The sequence below is a fragment of the Varroa jacobsoni genome, unplaced genomic scaffold (assembly GCF_002532875.2).
Source record: "Varroa jacobsoni isolate VJ856 unplaced genomic scaffold, vjacob_1.0 scaffold_590, whole genome shotgun sequence".
NCBI classification, from domain to species: domain Eukaryota; kingdom Metazoa; phylum Arthropoda; class Arachnida; order Mesostigmata; family Varroidae; genus Varroa; species Varroa jacobsoni.
Window position 1 is genome coordinate 1 of NW_019213492.1, and position 12449 is coordinate 12449.

The 12449-nt window shown below is 41.3% G+C and overlaps 2 protein-coding genes across 3 annotated transcripts in view; both read right to left on the reverse strand.

Moving 5' to 3' along the window:
• Window positions 1-1446: 1446 nt before the first annotated feature.
• LOC111261732 (uncharacterized) lies at window positions 1447-4898 on the reverse strand. Its single transcript, XM_022835446.2, has 3 exons — window positions 3641-4898; window positions 2437-3181; window positions 1447-1596 (listed from the first exon to the last, which is right to left on the reverse strand). The coding sequence occupies exons 1-3, from the start codon at window positions 3935-3937 to the stop codon at window positions 1589-1591; spliced, it is 1050 nt and encodes a 349-aa protein (XP_022691181.1). The 5' UTR covers window positions 3938-4898; the 3' UTR covers window positions 1447-1588.
• An 88-nt stretch (window positions 4899-4986) lies between these two features.
• The window catches only part of LOC111261730 (uncharacterized), a gene marked incomplete at its 5' end in the record, with an annotated part of 22100 nt that continues 14637 nt past the window's right edge, over window positions 4987-12449 (reverse strand). For both annotated transcript variants that reach the window (XM_022835442.2, XM_022835441.2), the window contains 1 exon segment: window positions 4987-12129. In XM_022835442.2, the coding sequence (XP_022691177.1) occupies window positions 9853-12129 (2277 nt within the window).

A 12449-nucleotide genomic window follows, 5' to 3' on the forward strand; every position in this document is an offset into this window, starting at 1 on the left:
ACATATACTAAGAGTAGTGGGAACCTTTCTACCGACAACAGACATACGCTTTCAAACGCACACACACACAGAAGTGCAATGGCTTATATATATGCATACCGTGTGCAGGTGATGAAAATGGCCAGTAGCGGAGAATAGGAATGTTTTATAACTAGTAGACCAGATATAAACAATGATCTTATCGATGGATGGTGAATCATTGTCAGCGAACAATTTTTGAATGATGAACAACAACAACAACAACAACAGCTGTGTGTCATTTATTCATTATGCGTTTTTGCTGGAGTTATAATGTACTCGTGTAAAAATAACATTCTCGGACGATGAACGGCGTAATAAAGTAGTAATTATGAAAACAAAAGATGCGTCATTGCATCCTGACTAATTACAATAGAAAATGTTTTGAAAAAGATTCATTGCATACACAATGTCGTGAGCGCCAGCGCACCTGTCACACTCTACAGCCCATTACGGTGCGCTGAAGAGAAAGTTTTGGATCTTGTATAGTGCTAAGTCCCTAATAGATTGACTTGTTCAATATGAAGCCTATTTTTATATAAATAAAGGTTACTTCCGAGTTATACGAGCGTATGAGATCTTAAAATCAATATGAAATATGCTAAAGACTATTATATACGACGACATATTCGTGAAAAGTTTCTGAATACCTTGGATAAAACATTTTGAGGCCTAATGTTGATACAGTTGCATGTTCCTTACATATTGGATGTTCGTAAAATCGCCTACTTTAGTAGGTTCCGAAAACACAAGCGAAAAAGATGACGGTGTTTATTGCCTGCAAGCTTGTTACGCACTTTCTGAGATTTCAACTTACATAAATATAAAGTTGAAATCTCAGAAAGTGCGTAAAGTAAAAAATATAAAGTATAAAATATATTTATACTTTATATTTTTTACTTCCGGGCAACAGGCACCTAGAATAAATCCAAAACTTTGCTCATTCGACAGATTTCCAAATTCTCAATAAGATATTCTTCTCTATAGCGTTTTTCGAGTCATTTCAGCGCTCTTTTTTAACCTTCGCGCGCGTCTAACTCCAATTTTTTAATAGTAATCAAAATTAAGCTGTAAAACTGCATAGAAGGAACAATAGCAAATATTATATATATAATATGTTATAAACATATTCTATAATGATTATTAAAATATATTTATTTGATAAATGTTTTCAAACTATTTGTTAATTTCTTCGTTTGTCATTCATTTTCTACGCAACTAGATTTAATTTATGTAACATCTATTGTAGTTTCTCAAAAACATTCGGTATAAATCATACGCGTCTCTATAAACGTCACTGAACTAAACAAAGAAGTAGAACGAGAACGAGTTTTGGATTAGTAGTAGTCATGATTTCACATCTATTGTGTGGACTTAGCTGTGCTCAACATGTATAAAAATGGGTGGTTAGAATTTAAAATACACAACTCCGGTAGCCTTACAGAAAACTTTTATTTACAGAAAAAATTTATTTAGAACGAGATCTGACGATTTGGTCTCCTTTCATCTCCTGCCTCAAGCTGCTTGTCAAGAAACGTGCAGGAATACGTATCCGTTTTTGGGTGATCACCTAGGGTTCTAAGAAAAAAAAACGGCATTATATTACGTACTAATGTATGTGTACCTTTCTTTCTACAGAGGTAGTGGAAAATCAATTAGCTAGTAGTAGAGTTTGGGTACCGCACAATCAGAGAATTATAGTAGCCTTAAAAACATCTGCCTCTAAGGGAATAGTGTCTCTTCATGCCAACAGATTGATATTCAACAAATACCCACTTGAAGCGAGCGCACAGTTCGTTTTTCTCGTAAAAAGCAAATATAAATAACAGTATTAGTAAGAAAAAATTAAAAACTCAAAAAACTAGACACAGTAAGTCTATCCTATTGAGCCAGGTGTGTACATTTTCAGTATTGCGTACAATATTATTATTTTATCTATTATACTACGTTTACGTGGAAAAATCAAGTTTTTGATTTTCTTGCTTACATCCTAGGCATCTACTGAGATAAATGCGATAAAACAAGTTGTGCCCCACAGCCTGTACAGACATGTTTTAAATCCCTAAAATGCACTGGTATACCTTCGAATGTTGTATAATCATCGGTAGCGTTTTTATGAAGATGAAAGTGTTTTACACTGTGCTTCGAAAGCTTCGGGAGGGATCTCATATTATTCGGAGAGTTCTATTCTTGAGGAGATCGAGAAGCTCGATGAACTTTCGCAATACACAATCGGCTTAGATAATTGTTCAACTCGTTTCATATTGGCCTTGATTTGTTCGACTTTTCGATTAATTAGTTCATTTCTTTCTTTTTGCTTACTGCTCTTCTTAGAACGATCCTTTGCTTTTCCGCATTTCCTACATAGAAATATTTGATGAGTATTTGAATTTTTACTAGCTACTACGGATGTCTTACTCTTTGGATCAGGTTTAGTTGCTCCAGGTTCCGAAGAAGCACATTTAGGCCCAGGATCTTTAGCCGCACCAGCCCTGGCAGGAGGAGTTGTCGATGGGACATCTTTTGTAAGCGAAATATCTGTTACAGGACCCTTCGGTTCGAGTTGTTGTACCGGAGCCACTTTTGCAGCTAGATTTTTCACTGTAGCACACTTCACTGATAGATCAGGCGGTATTGGAGCGTCATTTAGAACTTTGTTGGGCGCGGGTGCATCCTTTAATGGAATATCCTTTACGTACGTGTTTTCCGCCGCGACCTTAGCTGGCCCTTTGGTTTCTACTTTAACTTCTGTCTCATTTTTCGACTCAGTGTGGAATGAAGTCTGAGTAGCAATCGAGCCAGGCGTTTGAAGCTCTCCAGGGTTCAGTGGTGATTTTCTGGGGCTTACTCCTGGAAAACCTTTGCCAGTATACCCCTTCGGACTATTAGAGTCAGTTCCACCGGTACCGCCTCTTGCCGACTTTAGTTGGTGCCGCTTTTGCCTTGGCTGCTTTATTGCGCCTTTAGGCAGTCGTTCTCGGGAGCATCTTGGAGCCCTATCGTCTTTCAAGCGAGACTTCGTTCGAACCTTAAGACGACCCGGGGCGGAATTACCATAGGCAATAAAATTGGACCCACTAACGATGAGCGGCTTCATAGCTGACTCCTCAGTACTTTGGTCTTCTCGAGCAATCCTGGCATTCTTAAGTTCAGCACGAATCACCTAAAAAACCATAAATAACCATGATTCATATGGGAAAAACAGCTCATAAAGCCGTTTCTATTTGGCAAAGGGTTGATCAGCTCGGAACCGCAGTGCATTTTTTTTGTTAAAAAAAATTGAATAAGTTAAGTCGCCGCTTGCCAAGTCTTAACCCTATCCCTATAATGCTCGAGATATAAAGAAATACAGTAAATTTTTCAAAGGTAGCCAAAATTACAAATATTGTCCCAAAATGAGTTCACCTGACCACTTCTGCAAATTAATCGAAGACTGAATTGAAGCCAATTAAACTTACATTTATTTTAATGAATGCGATGGCATTGTACTGCCTACGTTAGTTGCCATCTATCATAACAGAACGTATGTTCTATCCATCTATATATATGCACTTGTGTGCACAAACAATTAGAGTACCTCATAAGAATTCGAGAAATCTGGCTTTTATCTTGCTGTGTTTACCTTTTCGGCCTCACTGTCCCTTGTGGGATATAGGTCAGTGCTAAGCATCGAATTGCTCTCTTTCAATGGTTCCTTTGAAGCCTCCGGTTTCGCGTCGGATTTGTCCTTGTCTTTCTGTCTGGACTGGGTCGATGAGGTGAGCGATACGATGCTCGAGTCATCATTGTTTGGTTGTGGATTCGTGGTTCCTGCTGCTTTGGCAGCATTTTCGGAAGGCTTTGTACTACAACCGGACCCTATTAGGCGTCTACCGCGTCCACATCTAGAACGTTTCTCGCGATTTTGACTTGACATCATCTACTAACAATTTTGCCGATTTGGCCGTTATTCCACCTCGTTATTCACGATTTTCTAATGATAGATATAAGACATGGATTTCGAGTTAACATTTTTACGAAATCACGTCTTGCCAGTCAATCACCCGTGTTCTTGATATATTTTTAGGTTAGTGCAAACGGAGAAGACTGGCTGGCACCGGACCTATAGTCGGCGTAAGGTTACGCGTTCAATAACATGCCTATCTTTTACGTAAGTTGGTTTCATTGTTGAGAACCTAGACAGACTGGATTGGACCTACGCGGTCTTCGATGCAGAATTTTGCGAAGAATTATTCTGTTAAAGAGCTAAGTGGGGTAGCTTACAAATGAAGTCCCGTAAAATATAATTCTATACATCTCTTGTACACATTTGCATACATCAGAGATTTACAACGAAAATCAATATGGTGGAAAATTTTGACGCATACTAGTATTTTTAGCTCCAATCTAGGACATCCAGGATGGGAAACACTGTCTGTGCTGTGATAATCGAGCTAAGCAATTCCGGAACACCATCTGATTGCCGAGGTTAAAATTCATCTGCTCCACGTATGTGCCACAGTCTTGCTTAGAGCAATATTTCTTACTAACCAACGAATAAGGTTATTTCATGAATCTTGGCTTTGGAAACTAACTTATATTAGATATCATGAAGAAATATTGGCCAGATGCATTGAACTAAATAAGTAAAATTGTTCAAAGCTACAACAATTGTAATTGTGACTGTTGCAAACGATTATAATTGTCTGTTCCCATCGATTAAGATCATGTAGTCATTTTCGCAAGTCTTGCTTGTATTTTAATATATATTAATAATAATATTTTAATATCCAAATCAAAGTAAGTATAATTACTTTGATTTGGGAGCGGAAAAGACTGGAGAGTAAAAATAGCACAGAAATCAGTAAAAAGGGAGCAGAATGTGATTGATTAACAGGGTATCAACTGAGTGAACTGCTGCATTTTCCTTCAGAACCACTTGCACAATACCTGAGTCGAAGCCAGCTTGATAATAAAAACGCATATTCGCTCTATGTATGTAGTTGTCGACTGACAAAATTGTTTTATTTTTATTTTTTTTTTATCGTCGATCTGTTTGGTGTATTTGTTTTTATCTTTTTCATTCTTCATATCAAGACGTTCACCTAGTTTTTTTTTTTCTTAAATTTCTTCGTACAGTTATTGACAGTCTGTATTTCCTTTTCATTATCATAAGTGTCTTCATTACCATCATATTCTCATAATTACTCGTCTTCGTATTATTATTAATAATTATAATATTTTATATCATTGTCGTTATATATATATGTATATATAACTATCTAGACAAAGTTGTCGTTTTTATTATCAATGTCGGTATGTCTGTCCGCCCAACTCTGTCTGTTGTATATACTTGTGGAAAGCTTATTATTTGATTCGGGATCCTTGTATTCATCTATGTATGTACGACGCGTATGTGATAGCATTACAATAATTATAATAATTACTGATACTATTTGAATTACTACCCCATTGCTCTTTTCTTTGCCCCGTTTCTACATATATTTATTTCTTCTTTATTTATAGCTGGTATCTGCTATTATGAGTTGCGATTTTCTCACTTACTTGCGGCCGGCTGATTTATATGTGTATATGTCATGACCGACCTCTTGCCCTCAGCTGTACTATATAGCTTATAGATTAACTAAGCCCTTGTTTAGACTGCACATTTTCTAGGCAAGAGAGAAAAAATATTAAACCAAATCTCACGAGATTAGGATTTGCCTCTTGCACTGCCATCGTTGGCGTCCGTCGTCTTGACATTTCTGCCACCACAAATCACATTAATCTTAGAACACCACATCATGTGTCCGCCTGAATCTGAACTGAGACGTAGACACAGCTTCTTCTATACTTCCCAGGTATTTCCACCTTGCCCTTAACCGTTGTCGGTTAATCTGCATTTTTACGAAAAGGGTCTGCTCACATTTGTGTAATTGTACTCCGAAAACAGTATCCTACGGTTGTTATAGGACCGCCTCCATGTTTACTTCAGCACCTCACGGGATTCCCATAGCTAACAACGCTTGCCCGCTGTGTTCACTTTTCCAAGGTTCACAAGTTTACAAATCGGTTAGATTTGGGGCCCGGCCTGGTGGTGAGCACAAGTGGATAGGGTCGTTAAGTGTAACAAATAAAATAAGAGACCTTGCTTCAAAGAAACACGATCAGTATTTAAATTCGTCTGCTTAGCGTAACCCATCGCTTTTAGTTTCAATAGCGCAAACTTCTAAAATTGTATGATTTACCATATGCTTCACAATGGCGTGTATTCCTCGGTGTCGTATTTTAACCTTTTTATGGCAAGTGAAGTTAGCTGCTAAATTTTCTGACAGCAAAACACTGTAGACACTTTAGCACTAATTAGGGCAGTATCAGTAGGAATCTTTTTTTTTAATTTTTTTGTTTTTTTTTGTTTTTTTTTTAGGACAGCGCTTTGTATGGAGAAAGCTTAAAATGGGAAATTTCATCTGTCCACAGACCTTACAGCAATTTATTTAAAAGCACTGTCGAACGCTTCTTACACATCTCAAGCCAAAATCCAAAGAAGGAATTACATTTCAATAGCTGAAACGCCATTTGCATGAAGATTCAAGTTTTCTCTTTATGACACACGTAAAAGGTATATCATCCTACTTAAATTCACGTACAGCTATTGTTAAGCGGACTGATTCATAGATCTTATTTTATAATAGTTGTCTTCAGCTGTCGCAGGTCCAGCTGAGAGTTTTTATATTAATATTGGGCCTAGTCACATGCACATCCGAATGATTTGTTCAACTCAATAGAAATGCATCTCAACTTGAATTTTTGCTATTCGTCGACGAGTCTTTCGTTATTGTGTTAAAATCAATCAAATTTCGATACCTTGGGATCACGTGGCGTTTGATTGTTGTAATAACAACTACCTAATTCGGGCATATACGGCAGAAAGCTCGAGGTGTCTACGTTGAAGTTTACCGAAATAAGAAAGTAATTTACGAGAAGCATTCGTGAGTCCTTCTTCCACCAGGATGCGCTGTTTTGGTTTTTGCGGTATCGTCAGAATACCATCTATTCATGAAGTCACACGAGAAATTAATATTGACCGTGTGTCTTTGTTTAATCAATTCTGTATATCTTAAAAGTATTCGCGTATCATCTTGTCAGCAATACTATTTCATCAATTATCAGTCAAGCGTGCTTTTTATAGACAGAGCAGCAGTATGTATATAAAAGTTATTATAACCAGTCATACCATCTTCTTCAATAATACAACCGATGTATGTATCATTGCTTCATCAGCACCGACAAAGACGACTTTGTTATTACCAACGCACGCTATAATAACCGAGCTAAATTTTCTATCGATTTTTCCCGAAAATATTCGTCCGTACTTGTCGTTCATGGGGTCATCGGGCAGCCCCAGATTATCTCATCTGTAAGCTATAATTTTACTACAATCAGAATAGCAATGATTCATGTAGATGCACTATCTAACTTCATACGAAACGATCTATCACACTAGAAGACCACGTCGAATAGAGCAGGGGGGGGCGGGGGGTCGGGTAAAAGGGTTTTAAGAATGAAGACAGAACGCTCTCCCAATGTTTAACTGTTGTATGCTCCAGTTAGTCTGAGTAAGTTTTTTTATAGGTGCGCGCAAAAACAGGGTGAGATTGACCATACATTCACAGAACAACCACAAGCGTCAAAGCATACTGAGTTCTTTATAAGGAAATCATCAACGTTGTTGCCAGCTGTATGCTTCAAGGGTTCTATTAAGTCATTTTTCGTGTCTTCACTCGAGTTATTAAATATTTCTCTACGTTAGTTCATATTCCATATCAGATTTATAATGATTTGTGCATATGCATTGGCGAACTATATAAGCTGACAGTCATAGTAGTCTTAGACTCAGTCTGTCATCACTCCCTTGATCGCTCTCTCTCTCTTCCCTAAATTCTGCTGGTCTAGCTCATTCGGTTTTCGTTTCACGACTTGCTTTTTACTTTTCACAATCTGACTTCGCTGAGCGCCAAGTGCTGATTGATTTACCATTCTGTGACTGGCTTCATGGCAGATAAAAGATCCGATTTTCCATTTTGTTTCATATTTATCCGATAACGAACTTCATCGCTGAATAGAGCTATCGGCATCAACGAGGCATCTGATTTCGCTCTCTTGTGATATTTCATTATCTGCAAACGGTCTCGCTTTGCTCGTTCAGTTACAAAACTATAAGTCGTGACCTAGTTGTTAATGACCGAGGCCAATCCGTGTCGCGAACGTCTCGCTTGACTATCCCCGTATGTGCTTCACACCAAAACGTCAAGCTAGTACAAAAACAAAGGACCTCACGTTCAAGACCTCCCCCCAGCCTCTAACCCCCAATATGGACGCTATTATAATACACATAGTCATATATATATATATATATATATATGGTTGGCGACATCACATCCGGCTGTGTGCAGGCGTGTTTATCACCACTTCATTACTTGTCCTCCTCCCCTCGACTCTGCTACAGAGTTATTCTTTGAAAAACTTCGTTTCTACGTTCAAGTTTGTATCTGCGAAAATATTTGGCTTACTGAAGCTATGTATATATGTGTTGTGTGTGTGTGTGTGTGTGTATATCAGTTCTATAGCAGATACATACCAGTTGTGTACATCCGAGTCTGATGAACAGTACAAAATAATCATAGAGCTGAACAATCTCAATAGATTGCTTCCAACATGACTATGGATGTAGCATACTCCGACGTACTAACAACTTTTTCGGTCGCATATATTGGAACAGTCACACTCATATTGATTCTGTCCTGGACGGTCATTTCCGTTCCGGCTATTACGTGTTAAGCGTGTAGCAAGAATATTAGAAATAGACCGGTACCCACAATTGTATGCAGGCTATTTTTCTGCTACATTTCGGCTGTTCCATCTTTCGTCTCGGCCGTATCCGTTTGTTTCTATGCGGGTTTCTAAAGTTACGAAACGTGCAATTTTAACCCATCATCGGAATCTGCTGTCACCTTAATCTGCAACGGCTGTTAACTTCAACTTTTAGCCAGAAGACGGGCTGGTAGCTCTGTTATAACTTCACCGTTTCCCATGCCGTTAGTATTTGAATAAACTGCTGTGTTCGTGCTATGGTACTTTTCTGTCTCTATGCATTCGTGTATATATGTACTCGCTGTCCGGTATCGACTTCGTGTTCGATACTACTTTTGCCGCCGGCTCTGGCTTTTCGTGGTAGAAAACTGAAATCGCCTCTCATTAATTTTTCCTTATGACATATATTCTTTGAATTTTGTGGCTTTTCATTTAGAGTTTATATTTCGAACCGTTCCATCCGCTCTATATGGTGAGAAGTAGCTGTGTTAAGTGGCTTGTCCATGCAAAACACCACGAGGACGGCTACGATGGCCATCAGTCATCATCAAGTTCGGCAACTGATTTTCTTGCTGCCTTCAAAAGCATTCCGTCAGTAGTCCATTTCTATCGATGGTGAAGAACAGGGTCAGGGTGGGTACGTTATAGTTCCTTCTGTGATTTTTTTGCTCATGATCTTTTTGTCTTTGTTTACTTGTTCGTTTGCCTTTTCGATTCATCTGGCCTAGGCATGACTGGGCTATACCTGTAGTCGTTACTTAATGGTGGAAAACAGGGTCAAGGTGCTCCTGGCAATATGAACTTTTGCATGCTCTTCCATATATGTTATATAACTATGTTACTGTAATTACTGTCATCGGAATCAAGCTTGTTATTATAATAGTAATAACAATTATTGTGTTATTATTGTATTTGTTCACCAGTAGACGCGGAGGCAGTTGCGATTGTGAGTTATATACAAGCGCAGCCGAATTCCCAATGTCATTCATCATTGGTATGGGCGAGTTGCCTACGTTGCAACGAATCTTCGACCGTCTGCAGGGTGACATCAAAATGACCGTTATGGCCGTTTCGGTCTTGGCAATGCTCATGACCATATACGAGCAGATCGGTCTGCGAACGCACTGTGAGGTTTGGTGTTGACAAGCTGCGCTTCAGACCGCCAAGCGCCTTCGTTGCAGCTACGCTAAGTGCTGATAGCGCGGCCAGGTCGGGATTGAGCGCGGCAACCAGTTCGGCCAATTCCTGTTTGTGTCGCTGTTGAAGGGTCTCCTGCTCGCGACGTTGTCGGCTGAAAAGGTAAGCCAAGCGTTGAGCAGGACTCAGAGCGGGATTCTGCTCGGCTGACGGCAAGGCCTCGCAGTGGTCTACCAGCGAATAGAGTGAATGTTGTTGGCAGTTGACCGAGTTTTCGGTCGTGTACACCGATGTCTTGTCGAGTGCCGAATCGATCAGCTGATTATCCTCGACACGTGATACCATAAATCGACTGATCTTACTCGGGCCGTCGAGGGAAGCAGAAGTCACCGTGGCCACCCCTCCAATCCCACCGACTACACTTATGACACTTTGTTGCTGCTGCTGCTGCTGCCCATGGCACTGTGGCTGGCCTGTTCCAAGCGGTTCCGAAAGCAGCGAAATAGTCGAGAGGGCGGGTTCTACGTTTGTTAAACCCAGCTCCTCGGCGACCTTCGTTACTTGAAACCGCGACACCTTTTTCGACTCCTCCTGGGCCGGGCTGAGCTCGGACACCGTCGCGGGCGTGTCAACAGAGACGCCCATGGCAGGAGCAGCCACGAGAGTCTCCTCGGATGCCTGTCGAAGGCCGTTGTCGGCCGGCGGCCCGGGCTCAATCGGCGCTGGAGGCAAGGGCATGCCAATACCCGCAGCAACGATACCGTTGCCATTAGCATTGTGGTTGTTGTTACTGCCAGCGTTGCCACCGGAACTAGCCAACTGATTGACCGCCTGATTGATTTGGCTGACTTGATTGAGCGGTAAAGCTAGCGGCGCTACAGGCTCGTTCGGCGGGCTGCTTGGTTGTGTCTGCGGATGGAAAATTGCCTGTAAGCCTTGCTGTAGTTCGATGCCGGTCGTTTTCTCTTTCGCTTTGCTACCTTGTCCGCTAGCCGTTGTACTCTGGTTGTCGAGAGCGGGAATGGCAGGCGTCACCGGATGTACTTTCTCGGGCGCCTGCAAAGAATCTCTTCCCACTGGGGGTGGCACCCCACGAACGTCCGGCCCGTTTGGAGGCGTGTCCTGCAGCACGTGCTCCGCACTAAGATGTTCCTGACCCGGGGCAATTGCTTCCTGAGGAAGCACAGCTTGTTGTTGCGGCTGCTGTTGCTGCTGGTTATTTGTTTCTGCTAGCTTTAGTTCGGCTAGCTTAAGCTGCAAGTGATTGCGTGCAGTGTCACTGAGAATTTGCGCCAGAGGCGCAGTTGGGGCAGCAGCGTGTTGTGCGGGCACGGCGGGCGTCGCCGCCAGACTGGCCAGCTCAGACGTGGGGATTGAACTGCGGTCGAGGGTGCAGCCCGATGGGTTAGGTGTTGCGTGGCTTTCGGATACGTCGCGCGTGCTGTCCGCTGTAACGGCGGCGGAATCCACCTTGGATCGATCGGGCGAAGCCAGTCGCGACGTTTGCTGAGAGCACTCGGGCAACGCGGATCGTTCACGTTGGCGACGCTGCGGTGAGGCGAGATTACTGCCCTCGATGACCTCAGATTCGCTGGTCTCTGGTTCATCCGGTTCTAGTTCCTGCTCTTTTGTGACGGGAATCTTCGTCGGATTCTCTTTGAGCTGTATAATGATATCATCTAGCTGCTGCGCAAACGAGTCCAAATGTTCGACCGCAAGATGTTTTTCGATAACGAGGTTGTTGGCAATATCGATCGACGAATCATACTCGGTGAAATCGAATTTAAATGTTACAAGCTTGAGGTTAGGAGCGTCGAAAAGCACTTCGACAATGTTGCCTTCTAATGAGATTACTTTAAGGAAAGGTGTCCGATCTTCGACTTCGTCCGGTCCGCTGTTGGGGCTGCGTTTTCGTTTGGACTTTCGTCGAGGGCGGTCGTGTTCTGGCAGGTCAGAGTTCTCACTTGCCGAATCGATACATGAGTCGTCATGAAGCTGAAGGGATAAAAAGACATTCTGTTGACGGGCCATTGTCCCCATCTGCTGCTGCTGCGCATGCTGTGTGTTCAACACTGGAACTGGAACGCCACCGGGAAGTTCTGGCATCGCCATAAAAGCTTCCTAGAATTGAAACATCGTTTAGAACATAGATCAAAAAACAACATAGATCAAGCGTTACTAGATTGTAGATTATTTGTGAAAAAAAACTTTTTCCATTTTCATTATAAAGGTGGCGTGCATAAATAGGTAATGCATATATGCATTTGTATGTAACATTTGTGTAAAGCTCATGTGATCGACTGTGCGCAAAGTTAGATGTGATATAGTGAGTAACAGCAGATAAAAGGAGGTCTACCTATCAACTGAAAAAGTACATGTATTTATGTGAGCCACGACGCGGTCGCTTTCGTGCTTGTGGTCACCAGCAGAAAGCGCTTAGA